At 27.7% G+C, this 20,486-nt stretch overlaps 2 protein-coding genes across 2 annotated transcripts in view; both read left to right on the forward strand.

Moving 5' to 3' along the window:
* Positions 1-1,498: 1,498 nt before the first annotated feature.
* Positions 1,499-3,244, forward strand: LOC134831453 (N-acetylmuramoyl-L-alanine amidase-like). Its single transcript, XM_063845184.1, has 2 exons — positions 1,499-2,801; positions 2,893-3,244. Exon 1 carries the CDS (start codon positions 1,512-1,514, stop codon positions 2,676-2,678), a length of 1,167 nt encoding a protein of 388 aa, XP_063701254.1. The 5' UTR covers positions 1,499-1,511; the 3' UTR covers positions 2,679-2,801; positions 2,893-3,244.
* A 10,835-nt stretch (positions 3,245-14,079) lies between these two features.
* Positions 14,080-20,486, forward strand: part of LOC134832519 (lachesin) — a 35,675-nt gene continuing 29,268 nt past the window's right edge. Inside the window, exon 1 of the mRNA XM_063846578.1 lies at positions 14,080-14,234. Within this exon, the coding sequence (XP_063702648.1) occupies positions 14,159-14,234 (76 nt within the window). The 5' untranslated portion in view covers positions 14,080-14,158. The remainder of the gene's footprint in view (positions 14,235-20,486) is intronic.

Consider the following 20,486-nt stretch of genomic DNA (forward strand, 5'->3'; position numbering starts at 1 on the left):
AAGCTCGTTATTATTAAAAATATTTATTTATGATGAGATTTCAATTTTTATGAGAATCCGAAGTCATCTGAAGCAAAATGCCTGTTTTGAGTGCAATTTTTATGAGAATCGAGAATTGTTGGTTTTGAGCGAAGTCAGTTGTGAGGGTTAGAGATAATTTTATTCTACTTTAGCAACAGGATTGTTAACTTCTTTCTGTTTTTGAGCTTCTTTGAGTTTCTGTACCAATTCCTTATAATATTCGCCTTTGTCGCTCTCAATTTCAGCTACGTCAGGCAACATTTCAGCTTTAAATGAAGGCGTTCCGGGTTCGCCAGCCATTAAACAGACCTAAAATTTAAATCAATTAAGATTTTTTCAAAATTTTCCTTCAAACTCACTTTTTCCGTTCGACTGAACTCCAAATTTTTGAAACATTTCATGTGAAAAGCCCTGCCATTGACGTCACATTGATAATATCGATTTGCGTTTTTGGGATCCGGGAATAAACATGAAGTATCATTCCATTTTCCACAATTTTTCAGGAAATTAGGACTTTTTGGGCATTTGAAAGAGAGTGTGAGATGCACTAAAGTTATCGTTAAAGCAAGAGATACGAAGAAATATTTCATTTTGATATGAATTCACGTGATTCACTGACTGATGATTACTTAGAAAATGTTGTGAGTATATATACTGCACAAGTTTTGTTTTGAATTTTTTTCTTGTTGACAAACATTTTTTTTTTGTTTATTTTAACGAAAAATTAACACGTGCTTCATTTTAAAATAATTCTTGAACTTTTTGTGAATTAAGGCCGTTTCAAATTTTTTTTCGAACTTTTTGTCCCAATATTTTTTTTAAAATGGGACAAAATAAAAAAAACAAATTTGAAATAATTTTTCATACAAAATGACAAAATTTTAACAATTTTTTAACATTAATGAATATTTTAGTTGTTTTTATTATAAAAATATTGAGATTTAATAATTCAAACTTGATCTCAGAATATTTCAAGTTAAAAATTTAAACTAAAAATTTTCAAAAAAGATGTTTTTGAAAATATTTTTCATGTCATGACAAGAAAATTCATGTCAAATTTTTTGAAAATTCTTAAAAATTAAAATTAAAAAAAAAATTTTTGAAAATTTCTTGAAAAAATTTTTTGCTCCTTTGCATTTTCGACTTTTGAAAAGGGACAAAAAGTTTACAAAAAAAAAAAAAAATTTTTTTGGAGTGGCCTAATTTACAAAAAAAAAAAAATTAAAATATTTATTTTTTTTGCATTGAAGGCGTTTTCATTGAACTTGCTTTTCGAAGCAAATTATTAAAATCACAATTTTTTTTCACTGTTATTTGCAGTTTGATAAGAAACGTCAAGTATTTATTTAGATAAGAAATTATTATCAATCATTATCTGAGTTTTATTTGTTTTATATTTATGCCATAAAGTTCAATAAATGGCTTGAAATACCGATTAAATTAGTAATATTTCGACTTTTGCGTTGTTCATATCTCTCAATTGAGCAAAAATGTCGCAAAATTCATCAGAAAATCAAATTGTGCATGTACAAAGCAGAAGAAATTCCATAAATAGCGAAAGTAGCACAGATTCTGATTCATCATTGGGCTTTGGAGACTTTGAAAATGACGTTTATGGCGAAAGTTCGGCAGTTGCAAATACTGAAAATGCTAATTTTGGTAATAATTCACCGCAAAACGGATCAAAAGTTGACAAATTGCAAGTTAGGAACTCAACAGGGGTCATAGTTGGTAATCAAACGTTCATTGAAGGCACAGTTATTTTTGACAGAGCAGTTGGAAATAATTTTGAGCTATCGTTGGAAAGAAGTTTAAGTGAAAAATTACAAAATGAACAAAAAGATACTTACAAAAAGACTTCAACAACTACAAAAATTACATTTTGTCAACGATGGAAGACATGTATATTGATTTTTGTGACATTCAGCATCATCTTAGTCATATCCGCTATCGTTGCAACGTTTTTATTAATGAATCTCAAAGACGATAATGGAGCAGAAACATCAGAACAACCTGAAACTTCAACAATTTGGTCGACAACTTCTACAGAAATCACTTCTTCAAGCACTTTTTCTTCATCAACAGAGTCTCCGTCATCGACCGTCGAACAAATTTCATCAACAACTCCCCTTCCTCCGCTGACTTATACGTTCATTTCCAAATCTGAATGGGTTGTTGGCCCTCCTCCAACGGGTTTAGAGCCAATTTCGCATCCTGTGAAGTCAATTGTGATAACTGAAACGAATTCAAACCCATGCAATTCGAATTCTTCATGCATCAAAATCGTTCGTGCTGAACAAGAAAAATTTCTGAAGATGTCGTGGGATGATATTGGGCACAGTTTTCTCGCTGCCGACTTCAACGCCATCTATGAAGGTCGAGGATGGAATGCATCGGGACAACATGTTCGACCTGAGGGAGGAAATTGTTACGTGATTGCCTTCATTGGGACTTTTAACTTCAAACGCCCAACAGAGGATCAAATTAACGCATATTTCGCATTAATTGAAGAAGGCGTCAGAGCAAAATACATCCACGAAGATTACGAAATGGTTGGATTATGTCAAATTGCGGGAGTAAATCGACCGGGAACAGTTTTACGAGAAATGTTGAAATCATGGCCTCATTGGAAGGAAACTGAACGACAATGCACGTAAAAATTTTTAACCACAAATCAATCGTGTGGTCTGTGATAAATAAATAAAACGACAGAAAAATCATGTTTTCGATGCGCAAATCGATAAAAACCCAGGAGCAACAAAATTAATTGTCTGGCAAAGGTAATTTCGTTCGAAGAAAGACGCAAGATAATAAAATTTAGGAAAAATCACAAAACCAAACTCATTAAATTTGAATTTTCTTCTTTAATAGGCACTTGTCTCGTGCACGCTCCAAAGGCAAAAAATCGTCGAATGAATGAAATAAATTTCACGGAGGAAATCTCTTTCACTTGATTTACACAATTCATTACATTCCTCATTTTTATCAACAAGAAATCTGCATACACGACTCCTGTCGTTCCCGTTGACGTTGGCAGAAGAGCGACGACTCGAGAAGGAAAAAAAAAGTGAATTGCCTAAAATAAATATATATTTTTCCCATTTAAATTCAAATGAACAAGTAAATTGGCTTAGATTTATTTCATGAGAACTAATTTGCATATCAATACTGTTCGTTGGCTGATGATGATGGAAATCTGTGGATGTTACAAAGCGAAAAAAAATATAGGCGACGTGAGACAGGTGTTGTTACGTCGTATTGATTTGACGGGTTGTTGCTTGATTGTAAAAGTGAGAAAAAAAATGTTGAAAATCTGAACTTGCAAAAAAAAAAGTTTGAAAAGTCTGACGATAGAAAAAAGTCATAAAATTCTTCATACCTGTTTTCCAATTGAATGAATGCCATTATTTGAGCACTATTGCAACTGCTCAGTTTTTTTCAATGGAAAAATAATAAAATGTCAACGAGGGAAAATTTCTCGTTTTTCTTTCATGGAAAATGACTGAAGTGCATTTACAGCATTTTTTTAATGGAAATTAATTTCTTCAGAAATTATTATGCTAATAAATAACTTTTGAATTGATTTCTTGAGAAAAACTAACCACAAAATAGTTTTGATATGTTAAAATATGATTTAAATATTGATCTTTCACAAAATTTAATTTTTTATTTATTTTGACATTTTTAACTAAATTTTTTAAATTGTTAAAAATATGAAGTTTATCAAACGAACGTTTAAAATATGATTTTAAAACTTCCAAATCGACAATTTATACTAAAATTATGAAAAATTTTGACAGCTGTCAATTCAAAAATTTTCCGTTAAAATTTAAAATTATAAAACGATGAAAATTAAAAATTTGCTTTAAAAATCTTTTTAAAACTTCAAAATTAAAAAAAAAAATACAAAAATTATGAAAAATTTGACAGCTGTCAATTCAAAAATTTTGCGTTAAAATTTGAAAATCGAAAAAATAAAGTTAAAAATCGATTTTTTTTTTAAATTTTTATGAAAATGCGACAAAATAATGCTTGCAATTCATAAAATTTAATGAGGAAAGTGATGAATTGGAAAACATTTTTAGCATTTTCTTCCTTTTTATTCTTATTTTCTTGCTCTACCTTCCCAAAAAGCTACGTAAAGCTCTATATGTAGTCGAGACTTATCCATTTCATTTAAACTAATATATCATCAGTTTTCGTACAAATACACAGCGATCTATCAAATAAGTTGCATTTAAAACTCGTCGGATGTTCACGTAGAGCCACGTGTGTGTGAGAGAATTCGTAGAAAGAGAATGAATTGCAATTTTTAGTGAACATCATTATGCTTTTAAAACGTTCCACACAATATTTTATTTACAAAATGTGCGATTTATTTGTATTTTTTGGCGTGAAGTTGATGAAAAAACCAACAGCAGGTAATGCAACGAGCGACAATATTTCATGTGAATGACAATTGTCTTCTTCGTCTTGGATTTCGAACGAATGAGGAAAAGCTTATATGGAATATATTTTCAATTTAATATCTTTTTTGTCGTTTCTTTGGATTTGAAAGGAAAAATATGGAACGAATATGAAAAATTGTGTCTTACTTCCGTTTTGTTAGTCTTCATCACACACACACAGACAACCAAATATGAAAAATTACGAGAAGAAGATAAATTTTTCACTTCTTTCGTGAAGATTATGACACAAATCTTGTTTGTGTGAATCCCTTTTTCCTCATTTTTTCATTTATTTCACTTTTTTAACGCCCAAATCCGTCGTAAATCCCGCGCGAGTGACGTTTTTGCTTCGCCGTAAAAACAATAACCGAGCACTCTTTGCGGCATCATTAATCATTTTATTTAATTTTCGCACTTTCATACGTGTGCAAGTCAACACGATTGAAAATTCAGGCCGTAATTGACATTAAACCGATTTCATTGAGCTTCATCGGCGATTTTCAAGAAAAAAAAAACAAATTAAAATAAATGTTGTTTAAAAATCATCAATCATTTTGGGCGGTTAGTCCATAAGAGTAATCTTTGTTTTTTTTGCTTGCGATGCAAGAAAAAGCTCGAAACAGGAGGAAAACAAGTCACTTGTCAAAAAGGGACAAGGTGAGAAAAGGAAATTTAGCGTAAAAATACAAGCACGACGTCGACGACGTGTTTTGACTGAAAAAAGGAAATAAACAGCCATGAAATCGCAGCGAAGGTGAGAAGATTTATTATATTTGTTTACAAGAAGCAAAAAACGGGATGTTTTGCGGTAAATGTTAGTCACGCAGATTACTGACTAATTTTTGTCGGAAAGACAAAAAGCATAAAAAATATTAAAAAAAAAAAAATTAAAAAAAAATTAAAAAAATATTTAAAAAAAATTTTAAAAAATAGAAAAAAAAACACTTTTGAAGTTTTCTTCTTCTTCAAATTTTTTTCGCGAAAAACCTCGGGCACGTCATAACTAACATTTTTCTCCATGAAACATATGTTCTGAGACGCATAGTTTTCGAAATTACCTCTCATGAAAAAATTTTGATCATGAACAAAAAAAAAAATAAAAAAAAAATAAAAAAAAAATTTTTAAAAAATTTTAAATTAAAAAAAAAATAAATTTGATAATAAAAAAATTAAAAAAAATTAAAAAAAAAAAATTAAAAAAAATAAAAAATAAATTAATAAAAATAAAAAAAATAAAAAAAAAGAAATTCTCATAAAATTTTGTTTTAATTTTTCTTTTCAGAGCATTTTTGGTCAAAATGTCAACCCGCAATAAATATTATCTAATAAAAAGGTCGACAACACACAAAATTTTTTGTTGATGATGAAAATTATGAAGCTTTTAATTCCCTCAATTTAAAGATGGTTTAGGTGTGTCATGAGATAAAATTTATTTCTCTCTGTGTCAACGACACGGAACGCCATACAGGTAAGCGTACTTTGTATTTGTTTATGTCTGAAGCGAAAATAAATAAAACACACAAAAACGAGGGGTGTGAAAGTGAAAAATTAAAATTAATTTGGATATTTTATGAGTAAATAGATAATCGTTTTAATTTCATTTAAATTATTATTATGATTAAGGTTCATTTTATTTTTGTTCAAAAAAAAATTTTTTTTTTTTGTATTTTGCAGAAAGCAACTTTAACGGACTCAATAAATCAATAACGATGCAAAATAAATAGCCAAACTGCCGTTATAATAATGGCACTTGAAGGTACTTAATTTGCATTATAAATTATTTTTAAAATATTTTCCATGTAAATTGTGTGGCGTGGTTGCTTGTCTTAAGGGCGCCATAAATTTGAACTTGTATGTATTTACATTCACTCTTGCCAACTCTTCGATAGGATTTTTCTTCGATTTTTTTTTCTTATGGAGCAACGTCTTCTTGTTACAGCTTCGCATAAAAAATGGCAAATAATATAAATTCATACGAAACGTTTTTTTTCTTGTTTGCGAATAATTTTCATTCTTTTTTTTCATCCTTCGCCTTACCACAGTAACGCTCAATATTTATGGTATGGTCCGAAAATGCATCTTTTTTCATCATTTTTCAACAGAAAAAAAGGCAGCGAAAAAAAACTTACAACAAAAAATGATCAATTGACTGAATTTTTCTTCAACAACTTTATAATTGGATGAAAATACTTGAGAGTTCATGAGCAAAAACAAGCAAAAAAGGGGTTTTCGGTTTAATGTTCGTCTTTTTTCGAGTCAGTAGTCACATGAACGCACAAAGTTATGATGAGGAAATGAACGGCAGGTGCATGAGATACATAATAATCACTACTGCTCTACTTTACTTTTCCCTCAGTTTTTGCGCGAAACTTTTAATCCTTCGTTTTTTTTTTCATCATCATCTTGGTAACTTTTTGCGAAAGAGAGAAAAAGTTTTGGATTTAAGAATTATATTTTTCGTGTTTGCTTCTGGTTGGTTTCTTTTCGTAAAGTTAATCATTCAGGAAGACGACGACGACGAATCTTCTTTATTAAAAACGTGATTTTTTCTCAATTTTTTTTCCTCGAATGTCGAAGAAAAGCAAACCGTCGTAATAATAAAAATGATCATAATTAATAAAGAAAAGAAAAAGTTTGCCAATTTTCTCAAGAGCGAGACACGAACAAAAGAGTGAAAAAACGGGCCATTGACATCATAAAAATTAATGGTATTAAAAATCAATGTTGTAAAGATTTGCAAGTCGGGAAAATTGCAAGAGAAGTAAATAAAATGCAAAAGAATAGGAGAGAAGCACTAAAAGTAGTCTCAAAACTTATCCAATTAGAATTCATGATTCTTTCTTTCTGTAACTGCATTTTTATTGAAAGAAAAGACGAAGGACAAGAAAAAGTGAAGAAGAAAAAAGGATTTGTTGCATTTCTCGGAATTTTTCTCGTAAATGTGCGTCATAACGAAGCTTTCAGACAAATTAAAACGTTTATAAAAACGTGCAAAACGATTACAAATCAAGCAATTAAATAATCATAAACGCAAATTAACCGCGACAAACGGCTGTTGAAACATGTAATTGCACATTTTTTGTGTGCGGTGAAGAGTAATTCTAATCAATATGTTACAAAATTTCGTTTTTTGATGATATTTGAGCGCATTTTTTTGTGTTGTTAAATTTTTTAATGAAAATTGTTTCTTGCAAAAAAAGTTTGAATTAGCAAAAAACGAATTTCAAATTTTTAACGGTAATTTTTTGAATTGACATTTACATATTTTTGCTTTAAATTTCTTCAAAGTGAAAATTTTAAATAAATAAAATTAAATTAAATAAATAATTTAATAATTAAATTAAAAATAATAAAATAATAAAAAAAATACATTTTTTAAATTTTGAATTTTTATAAATTTTTTGAAAGGGGGCATCTCAAAAATTTTGAAAGTTTGAAATTTTTTAATTTTAAAATAATTTTTAAAAAAATATTTTTTAAATGAATTAAAAATTTTGTTTTAAATAAATTTTTAATAATTTGATAATTAAATTCAAAACTTTACAAATAATAAAAAAATGAATTAAAAAAAATACATTTTTCAAAATTTTGAATTTTTTATAAATTTTTGATAATTTTTATAATAAAATATGTCTAACATATTTCCCTCAAAACTTTTAATCACAAAATTCTGTGTTAGCAACGCGCTTTAAACCGTAATAAGTAAAAACATGACACGAGTATGCTCTTCCTCAACCGCATGTGTCTGACATAGGCTTGTCGTTTCAACGAATAACGCAGCAAAAACGAACTATATTAAATTCAACATCCTTCTCCAACAACAACAATGAACGTATGTACCTCAAATAGCAGTAGAATAGTTTAGCAGTAGTAGTGAAGTAGAGAGACAAAAATGTTTACATGTTTAATTTATGCTCCAGTAATTGATTGATCGATTATCATTTAATTTTGAATGATGATGTCGCTTGCACATGTGTGTATGCAAAAATTTATCCATCGCGCAAATACCGAAATCATAATCAAGCGTATAATAATTATTATGAGTTTAAAGTGTGAGTATCAGGTGTGTGGATGTGTGTGCTCTAATTAGCATTAAATGAGATTGTAATTTAATAGAAAATATGACGATCGATGAGAGAAGAAATTTTTAACAGATTTAAAAAATTAAATTCAGAAAAATTCGAGTTCAAAATAAATTTTAATTTTTTTAAAAAATTATAAAAAAATAAAAAAAAAATTGTCAAAAATATTTTTTAATTAAAAAAAAAATTTTTTTTTTAATTAATTAATTAATTATTTTTTTATTATTACCTTTCTAATATGCAAAATTGTATTAATTTTTTTATTTTAAATTAATATTTATTTTGAATTCGATTTTTTCTGAATTTAATTTTTAAAATTGTTATTTATTTATTATTAAAATTATTTTCAGTAAATTATTTAAATTTTTTTGTCCTATTGAATTTTTTTCGTAACAAGCAAAAATTTTGAAATAAATTAAGATTTAAAGACATAAAAGCATCGCCAAGGACACCTTTTGGCCTTTATTTACGGAAAAAATTAAAGAAACAAGGCAGTTTCCGCATTCGAATTCTATTCTTCTTGCTATCTGGTTGTTGCAGATTTTCGTGCTGCGAGAAGAAGAGAAGACGACACACACTTGGATGTCATGGTTCGTAAATTCGATAGGGTCTGTTGATTAAATTATATACGGTTTTTTAAGTTTTATCCCATATTTCTCCGTTCTTTCTCTCGTTTTTCGCATGCACATGTATTCAAAATAGTGCTCGGCAAAATTATATTCGCAGATTACGTTTTTTTTCCTCTCGTTCCCAAACGCTCATCATTTGCTCTTGCGAAGTTGTCATCTTGAACGAGGAAAACTATATTTTCTTGTGTGTGTGTGCACAATGACAATAAAATATGTCCATTATCTTTCTGTTTGGGAGTTTTTTCGTCGTCGTCATTGAAGGATTCAAGGATGTTCTGTGCATTCACGTGGCAAGACAAAAATTTAATGCTCTGTTCAGGTATTTCTAACCTCTATACGAAAAAAACAAGGGGATTATGTAGTTTTTTCCTGTGCTAAACGATTTTCTAACATTTTCGTGCATATACTTTTTACTCCTTTTTAATCTTTGACTTAATCCCTGATGAACATTTGCTCCTCTCTTCGTCTTTTGTGTCGTGCGGTGCTCGGACCGTATCGAAAATATCGAAGCAATAATAAAACATTAGGCTTAAAATTTACTCTCGTACTCGAGACTCGACATATTTCCGTTAGTTTTTGCCTCTACTTCGTGCCAAAGACACAAAAAGGGTGAATGTGAGTGCGTCTTGCATCATTGATTAGACATCAATATGGGATTTTATTTTATTCGAATTGAGCGTTTCTCTGATTCTTTTTTTTATCGGACTTTCCATATATGCGGACCTTGTTATTTTTAATAAATTCATCAAATAAAAAGGGAAGATTGACCTTTTTTTGCGATGCTCATTCTTTGAAAAGCCTTCCTTTGCCGCATTTCCATCATTTTTATTATTAATAGCGTTTGTAGTAACAACCTGCTGCCTTCGCTTTTTATTGCGCAGATTAATAAATTGCAAACAAATTTTTTTTCCAGGTTCAACGGAAAAATATGTAAGAAATTTACAATCAAGATAAGTGAAGAAGAACGCGTTGAAGAAGAATAAAAAAAACTTCAAAAAGGAAATTTTTCTTCCAAAAAATAATAATAAATAAAAAAGGATTCAAGTTATAACAAATAATTGTGTACCTCGACGACTTGATAAAGTAAGCAGCAGTTTGTGTTCGTCGTCAGTTTATAAGTGTAAGTACATGATTTATATCCAGATTTTTTTTCTGTCGATTCCTCCCTTTTTCGCAGAAAAAAAAATGAATGGCAAAAACAGCAAAAAGGAGACCTTTCTCAAGTAACAGATGCTTCTCGTACTTTTTCTTGTTGTATTTGCGTGTGCGTGTCATTTCAAGAAGCTGCGGGAAATTTAAAAAAATAATAAAACAAAAATTATAAATTTTTTATTATTTAAATTATAAATTATTGAAACTAAAGTAATTTTCAATTAAGTTTTGATTTTTTTTTAATTATTAAAAAAAAATTTTTAACAATTTATTAAATTATTTTTTTTAAATTATTTTTATAGATAGAAAAAATTATATAAAAAAATTCATATACCTAGATATAAAAAATAATTTAAAAAAAATTAATAAAAAAATTTTAAAAAAGGTTAATATTTTTAATATTTTGATAAATTAATATTTTAAAAATAATTAATTTACTAATTTTTAAAAACTTTCATGAAAAATCAAAAAATGTTTTAAAAATTTATTAAAATATTTTTTTTATTTTATCGATAGAAAAAAAATTTGTTAATAATTTAAAAAAAAAATGAAAAAAAAATGTTTTTAAAAAAATGAAAAATTTTAATATTTTGATAAATTAATAATTTCAAAAATAATTAATTTACTAATTTTAATAATTAATAAATTTTAAAAAACCATCAAAGAAAAATCAAAAATTATTTAAAAATTTATTTTTTTTATTAGTTTAGATTTATTTTAAATTTCCCGCACCTTCCATGTAGTAAGAAGTGTGAAAGTTAAAAAAAATACAAAAAAGAAGCAAACAAGAGATAATCTTTTTAACATGTTAACAAGATAAGTTATGGTTTTTAGTAGGAAAATGAGATGCGATGAGAAGCAATACAGAAAAGAATATAAGGAAAAGAAAAAGTTTTCGTTTGTTTTGTAATCCCTGATGTTTTTCTTTCTTTCAGTTTGCTTCAGCATCTTCGAAGAGGCAAACGACAACTTTTGATGCGTGTCAATTGAGGGTCATGTTTTTATTATTATTACATGTCATGTTGATCATGATCTCGCCACTTATTAGAAGATTTACAGAGACAGACATTTTTTTTTTCATTTTCATTTAATCCGCAAAAAAATATTCAAATTGTATGCACATTTCAAGTCTCTTCAAATATCGAACGAAAAAAAGGTAAAAATATTTAATCCGCCCTCCATTCCGTTAAATCGTATTTTATTGAATGTCTCATGAATAGAGAGATCCAACATCCGAGAGACGACGACGAAAAAAATAGAGGGAATAAAAATGTCCTTGCGCCTATTTTAAATTCCATATGGCAACATTCATTCGTCTATTATTACAACAACAGTGCTGCTTGCTACAAAAGTTAAAATGTTATTAAGATTGTTGGTATTGATAAGAAATCTCTCTCTCTCTTTGGTTTTTTGACGTAAAAATACGAGAATTTTATGGTAGGTTGTGCAAGAAAAATATATTATTTGAAACGAAAGAAAAATCTGTAATCTGGAAGGATTGCTTTATTTGCGTTTCGGATTTCTTTTTTCTCTGAATTTCATTTAAAAATTTTTTGAAGTTGGTTTCGGGCAAGTGATTGACGAAAAAAAAAATAAAATTGTCTGAAAACCCTTTCCACAAAAAAATAAAAAAAAAATCTTTAAAAATGTATTCATAAAAAAGTAATCATCATGAAAAATGAACAATATTTAATTTTCAGCTTTTTTTTCGCTGCAACAAAATAATAATCATAAAGAAATCTTTCAACAATTTTATGACAATTGTTATTGTCGACGTTGTTGCGGTAAAAATTGTTAAATATTCTGGCTTACAAATGTTTTGTAATATTAAAATGTTGAAAAAAAAAATATTAGAAAATTTCTTGTTAAATTTTGTTAAAGCGCATTTTACCCCTTTGGTTATGCAATGAAGCTTAAACTATATTTTTGTAATTTTTTAAAAAATTTTTCAATTTTTTTTTATTTTTTTTAGGAAAATCTCTCTAAGTTAATTTTTGAAAGTTTGTTAAAAGCTGTAAGGCCGCTCCAAATTTAAATCAAAAATAATTCAAAAATTTTTGAAAGAAATTTTTTTTTAAATAATATTTTTTGATGTTTTTTTTTCTATTTACTTTCAGATTTGCTATTTTGAAATATATTTTAAGATATTTCATATGAAAATTTAAAGAATTTTTTTAATTTTAAAAATTAATAAAAAATAACTGTCAAAAAATTTTGAAAAATAAATTCAGTAATTTTATAAGAAATATTTTTTGAGTTCGTTTTTTAAAGAAATTTAAGTTAAAATATGATTTTCAAAACAAAAATAAGTAAAAATCGAAAATTTTTTTTGAAATTTTTTTAAAAAATAATTAAAATACACAAAAAAGGTAATATTTGATAAAATTTTTACCTTTTTTTTATTTTGGATTTTCGCCTAATTTTTTTTTTAAATTTCAAATTAATTCGTTACAAATTTTGAATATTTTCAGACAGACTTCAAATCGTTCAAAATATAAAAATTTCTAAAATAAATTTTTTTTCTCACAAAAACGAGAGACGGTAATTCATTGAATGTTATGACAACAATAAAACGCCAACAACTGTGTGTTCCATCGGCGACGCTTGACGACGATGCGTTCGCAATGTTGAATGGTGCTAAAGCGCAATAATAAAGGCTTAAAGCATTAAAAACTTGGTAGTTACTGCAATATAATAACAATCATCGCGTCGTTGCTGCACTCCATTTTTCCATTCTACGGAGAGAAAAAAGAACATTAATATCTCAGTTTATAATCAAGTCTGACGTCTTATGCCTTTTAGCGTGTGTCGCCCGCCACGCGAGACAAATTTACTGTTTTGTTAATAATTTTCTGCATTTTTTTTTGTATCATAAAAATTATGAGACTATTAAAATAATTTTTTTCTGTAGATTTTCCTTCACATGACATTTTCTCAGCAACGAAAAAAAAATTGTTCATCATATTCGGAAAATCGATGCACCTTGCACGAACGTTTGGCAACATCCCATAAACGATCATTATTACATCAATTTACCTCTGCAACGTACTCGTACGCCTCGTATTTGCATCATCAGCATCATATTAACACAAATAACAGTGATTTCCATTTAAAATAACATTTCTCATTAGGCGGGAAACCCTTTTTTGCTGTATCTTCGCGTCTCGTAGCACGGATTTTCGTATTCCGATTGGTATTTCTTCGTGCAACAAGCATGCGCGCGTCATCTTTCGTCCTGAGTGCCTTCCCCAACGAACAACACGGACCATGAGATTTTCGAAAAAGGCACCGAGGGAGAGGGGAATCATCGAAAATAACGTGAAAAGTACGTTGGCGAGGAAAGTGCAATCGAGTTATGCGAGCTATCTGTGAATGAAGTTGAGTCAGTTGTATAACAGATACGGAACGGAGTAAAAGGACAAAATTATTTTTATCATTAACGCGAGATATAGTGTTGGCGGATACGCGTGTGTGCGTGTGTGTGCAATTTTTATTTTATTTTTTAAATGATAATTATCATAAAGTTAAAAAATTCGAAAAACTGAAAAATTTTAAATTATTAAAAAGTGAAAAAAAAAATTAAATAAAAGTGCAAGCAAAAAATTAATAAAGAAATATAATAATTGAAGAAAAAAGCGAAAAAAAAAATAAATGTTTGTCGAGTAATCTAAAATAAAAATCAAAATAACGATAATTTGGCACACTTTCGTCTGCATTCCAGTTTCACAGCTCCAGCAAAGGCAGCGAACGAGCGTAAAAATACTAATATTAAAATAATAATAGTTATCGTGTATGTCATAATAATATAATATAATCATAATAAAATATGCGGTGCAATACAATGGAGATTAAACGTAAATTTTGCTGGATATTCTTACCTACGCTACTTGGATTAACATTAGGTAAGAATTTTTTCCCTTTACTTTTATTGAAGGTTCAATACCTAAATACGAAGAAAAAACTGTGCGCGCTGCAATGAAGGTGTGAAACTTTAATATTCATTCGTGTGTGTTATTAATATCCGCAAGGAAAAAAATTAAACTGCTTTTAATGGCATTCAAGAAAAAAAGTGAAAGAAATGCTGAAAGAAAAAAAAAAATTCAATTTCGGTTTATTTTATTTAAATTTTTTTTTTAATTTTTGAAACAAAAACTAAATTTCAATTTCGACGACAAATGAAAGAAGAAAAAAAAAACAATTATTTCTTTGAAAAATTTTCGCATTGTTTTGTCGCGACTCGATGCAGGTTTTTATGGCAAATGCTGATTTGATTATCTTCTTCTCTGAATCATACGTTTCGCGAGAACTGGACTGTTCAATGACAATCGGTTTCGATGATAGGGGTAATCATCAAAGATAGAAGACGAGAAAAAAAATAACGGGAGTAGCCAAAGGATGAATTTTTTGTGGCGATTCATCATCATCATCATCAGTTAAATTGAATTTGAATGTCGGACAAGTGCCAATTATGGCGATGCAGGTTGGAAAAGTGCGGAGAATGTCTATCGAAAAAGGGAATTTGGATGATTAGATTTTTATTCTCGGTGTCTTCTGTTTTGTTCGTCGGGATTTTGAAGGATTTGATTGAAGATTTTTTTGTGAGGTCTATTGTCCTAATTGAGAATAAAAATCGAATCGTTCTACGCATCTATTTTGTTCTTTTGCAAAAAAATATCCATCCTTGCAGTTATCCTTTACACCGGCCGCAAGTGAATACTGAAATTAAATTGAAAAAACCATTAAAAAATATTTCAATATTTAGTTTATCATAATTTACCACAGGTTGGTTGTTATTATTATTATTGTATGTAGCAGGTTGGTTGTGAAATTGTCCATTTTTACTTGGAGGATTATACATTTGATAATGATTTGCATTCAGCATTTGAACTGACATCAAAACTATCAAAAATATTGGAAAAACACTGATTTTCATTGTAAATTTTTATTTTTAAATAATTTTTTTGTCTTAAAACGTTGAATTCAGAACAAAAACTGATTTTAAAAAATCTTCGGTTTTAATATTTATACCATTACAGGTCTTGTTTAAATTATTATTCACTGTTGAAGTTTCGACTTTCATTCTTTGTATTCAATTAGTCCTTGAATTATTGTTCAAAATATTGAATTTAAGGCATAAAATATTTAAAAAAAATATTTCATTGCCAAAATTATTTTTTTATATGAAGTACAAAAAATCTTGTTTTAATTTTTTTATCTGATAAAATTCTTCGTTTTGCAGTCTTATTGTAACTTATTATCATAACCGGTTTAATTTTTAATAAAGTCACTCCAATCATTTAATTTTATTATTTTATAAGCTTTTATATTACCGTAATGTAGATAATTCTTATGGAAAAAAATAATCCATTCTATTAACGAAAAGATTTTTACGTAAAACTTTTTAATTTTTAACGAAATTTCAAAATTTTTCAATATATTTAACAAAATTTTTGAGAATGAATTATTTTAATGAATTTTTATTAATTAATTTATTGATTTTTTGACAAATATTGTAAAATTTGTCTAAAAAATTGCTAAAATATCCAAAAATTTGGATTTGGATTTGAATTTGTAACGGATTTTTTTTTTCATAAGAATTATCTACATTACGGTAATCACGGCAAACTTTTAACCGGGAGAATATTTCGATAGCAAAATATTGAACTGACAACACTGAGTATTAACATTACGAAAAAAGATGAAATATAATAAAATCTCTCACTATTTTGCACATTTGCTGATGTTATGTTCGTCGGGATTTTAAAGGATTTGATTGAAGTCACTCCTATCATTTAATTTTATTATTTTATGAGCTTTTATATTGCCGCAATGTAGATAATTCTTATGGAAAAAAATAATCCGTTCTATTAACGAAAATAGGTTTTAAAATTCGTTATATTAACATTTTTACGTAAAGCTTTTGAATAACGATTTTTTTATTAATTAATTTATTGATTTTATGACAAATATTTTAAAATTTGTCCAAAAAATTGCTAAAAAATCCAAAAATTAATGAAATTGTTCTATTGACTTCAAAATTGATGTTCCATTAATTATTAGCATTTTTTGAATTTGTAACGGATTTTTTTTTTTTTCATAAGAATTATCTACATCCGAATAAAAAATTGAAAATTAAAATCTCTCACTATTTTGCACATTTGCTGATGTTTTGTTCGTCGGGATTTTGAAGGATTTGATTGAAGAATTTTTAGTAAGGTCTAATATCCGAAAATCGAAAAAAAATTTTTGTATACTTTTTTGCATTTTCCGTTTTCATCAATTACATATCCTGGCTCGCAGTGTGTTTTTGCTATGACAAAATTTTTTGTGAGCTGTAACTAAATTGAATTGAGATTATAAAATACATATTTTAATATTTAGTTTATCATAATTTATTACAGGTTGGTTGTTATTATTAACATCGTATGTAATAAGTTGTTCGTGAGATTGTCCATATATTATTGGATGATAATATATTAGATAATAATTTGCATTCAGCATTTGAACTGACATCAAAACTATCAAAAATATTTGACAAACACTAATTTTCATTATAAATTTTTTTAAATGTAAATTTTTATTTTTAAATAATTTTTTTGTCTTAAAACGTTGAACTAAGAATAAAAACTGATTTAAAAATTCTTCGGTTTTAATATTTATACCATTATTCAAATTATTATTTACTGTTGAAGTTTCGCATTTCATTCTTTGTATTCAATTATTTAGTCCTTGAACTATTGTTCAAAATATTAAATTTAAGGCATAAAATTATTTCATTGTTAAATTTATTTTTTTTTTTATATAAAATACAAAAAATCTTGTTTTAATTTTTTATCTGATAAAATTCTTGTTTTGCAGTCTTATTATAACTTATTATCATAACCGGTTTAATTATGTTAATAAATGTCACTTTAATCATTTAATTTTATTATTATTGTAAGCTTTTTTATTAATAAAAATTAATCACGGCAAACTTTTATCCGGGAGAATATTTCGATAACAAAGTATAGAACTGACAACACTGACGAGTAACATTACAGCAAAAACAGATGAAATCCAATAAAATCTCTCCAAACCATTTGGGCACATTTGCAGCGGATTCTTGCATTCACAATCATCAGAAGGCTCTTCTTCTTCTTCTTCAGGCATCATTTGAACATTTTCAGGCGTTCTGAAATATTTTTTAATTTTTTTCCATATTTTGTTGAAAAAAGCATCTATTTTGTGGATATTGACACAAATCCCCTTTTCGTCTCTTTCAAAGCCTTTTTTGCAAAATGTCTCAAAAACGACAGGATAAGTGAAGTTTCGCCTCAAATTAATTAAAGTTGAATCCGAGACTTCCATGGTTTGAACTCCAGGTCGAAATATCATGAAATGAAAAAAAGTGAAAAGAATTAATTTTTCTAAATTCATGTTGTGAAGTCGAGTTTCAATAAAGAACTGATGAAACTTTATTTACTTCGAGCAGGTTTTTTATCAAGTAGCGAAATTTACTTAGAATTTAGCGTCCATTTAAATTTTCTTTAGAATCGACGTTATTTAAACACTTCTTAGTAATAAAAAAATCTCCATAATTAATTGAAAACAAGAAAAAAACGTAAAAAACTTTAAAGATTCACTCTTTAACATAAAAAAAAATATTTCAACACGAGAATAACAACAAAAACAAAAGATCACTTGACTGTCAAAAGTGTACTCAACAAGGATTTTAAAATAATCTTGTTACAAGCCCCCTGTAAAATTGTTTGTTTGTCGGTTAGTTATTCAATTATTTCTCTGTACGAAGCTGTTACTGTTTAAAAATTGAAACAACCTGCGCTTTGCCGAAGCAACAGAAGGAGAGAGGACAGGCAGGCAATTAAAATCTATTTAATGAAAGCCGTATTGAAATATTTTTTAAAGTTTCCGGTGAAAAATTTCATTCGCGATGATGACTGTGTGCGTTCGTTGGTAAATATTTTGTATTCATTAAGCTAATTATTTGCACTTTTTTCCATTTTCACCATTTTTGTTTGAATTGAAATGTTTGTCTTCGTAATTAGCTTATGGGTTTATGACGATGGAATCACGGAGCTAAAATTGGATCTGAATTTATCATCGAAGGCTGTTCCCATGACACACATTAGCAGGCGGATGACGATAATTCCAACGAACATACTTAATGAAAATATGATGATGATGATGATGTTACCTCTGAGCTATGTACGCCTCGCACATCGCTACTCGTCGGTGTTAATAATAATTGTGCATGAGATTCAATTATAATTTGATGCAAAATGCATTAAAACGGACATCTACGAGTGAACGAACGGGATGATGACGACAACATATTGCATAAGCGTTATTATTATTAACGCGTGTATGTTGATGTCGCGCATAGGTGCCAACGCAGGAACCGGATGAAATTTTAAATTATTTTATTGTTCATTCATACAAAATTTTTCGTGTGTCGACAACAACATGCATAATTTCTGCATGCATGGATTCAAGTGATAATGACTGAATATTTTCGGAACATCATCATAATTTTTTGGGGCATGAGTAGCTTAATAATAATTCCTTTCGTCATTCTGCTCTACTTTGCTCTCGACAACGTCGTCTAAAATATTATTTTTATTACCTTCCAGACATTTCGCACAAGTAACATGACATACGAGAGGAAAAATATTTTTACATGACAATGGGCTTTACCTTGGATTGCATTTCATCTTGCTTTTTATGTTGCTCGAAATACGAGATGACGAGCGACGTGTGTATGAGTGCTGAAAAACTAAATAGAAAATTACGGAGGTAATGTTAGACACGTGAAATGTAAAAAATAGAAAACGAGATGAAAAAAGATTTTAAATAGTTGGAACTTTTAACTTTATCGCATTTTGAATTTTTTTTAGAAATTTTTGTTTTTTTTTTAAATTTTATCAAAATATTTTATTTTACTTGATTTAAAAAAAATTAAATTTCAAATATTTAAATTTTAATTTAAAAAGTTAATTTTTTTTAAGTTTTCGAAGTTTTTAATATTTTTTTTAATTGTAATTTTTATCTTATTTTTTTTTTTTTTGAATGAATCTAATTGAATCTAAAAGTTTTTGATTTTTATTCAAAATTTAGTATTTAAATTTTATTCAAATTAAAATTAATTTTATTTTTTTTTTTTAATTTAAAAAAAGTTTTATTTTTATTTAATTTTTTCGTTGTTAAAGTTTTTAATTTATATTTTTTAATTTTCATTTTTTTCACTTTTAATTTTTTTCTTATTTTTTTTTTTACTTTTGAAATTTTTTTTACATTTTTTTTCTAAATTTTTTTTTTTAGAAACGCGTTAAAAAAAAAGTGAGTTAAACGCCTGTTCAGTACGAGAGAGAGAGATGCAATTTGTGCCGTCATGCAGTAAATTATTCATTGCATTTGTGACTGAATGGCAAAAATATTCCGTTTTGTCGTAAACGAGTCGTCGTGTTTTGTTGCATAGACATTTCAAGAATTTTTCAAATGTCTCGCATGGAAAATGGAGTCATTAGTGCAGATTGTCACTTGTAATAGGATCGTTTATTCGTGTCGTGTTTTGCGACAATAATTGGAGATTCTCGGAAAATGCGAAGATAGAGAGAAGCTGTTTGACGAAGCAGAAGATTTCATGTTAGATCAATTATTATTTAGACATTTGATGCTCTCCGTACGAGCGATTTTAACCCGAGTTGCAGTTTCAGCTCAATGAATTTAAATTGGCATTTATCAGTAATTTATCTTTAATTGGTTCGGATTTAAAAATTAATATTTGAGGGAAATTTCATGAAAATAAGAAGCTTAACTGCAATTCTCGGAAAAGTCATGAAACGTGAAAAAGGATTAAAAATTATGAAAATTTACTTTTAAAAAAATTTTCATAAATTTCTTCGAAAAAAAAAAATTTAATATATAAAAATGCATTTAATGCTTAAGGCAATGCATATTTTTCAAAGGATTTGTATGTTTTTCGTTCATATCTACACTTGTAAGAGAGATGGTCTACATTACCAATATTTGTTTATTTATTCAATCCATCGTCATATCCCTCATCATTCGCTATCTCCATGTAGATTACCATATTTTTCCGGTTTTTTCATGAAAAACTCCTCTCTGTAAATAAAAACAGGAATAAAAAAAACAAA

This window comes from Culicoides brevitarsis, chromosome 2 (genome assembly GCF_036172545.1).
Source record: "Culicoides brevitarsis isolate CSIRO-B50_1 chromosome 2, AGI_CSIRO_Cbre_v1, whole genome shotgun sequence".
NCBI lineage: Eukaryota > Metazoa > Arthropoda > Insecta > Diptera > Ceratopogonidae > Culicoides > Culicoides brevitarsis.

What these genes read in the sequence shown, in the direction of transcription:
- LOC134831453 (XM_063845184.1), top strand. Translation starts at nt 1,512, where the DNA reads ATGTCGCAAAATTCATCAGAAAATCAAATTGTGCATGTACAAAGCAGA.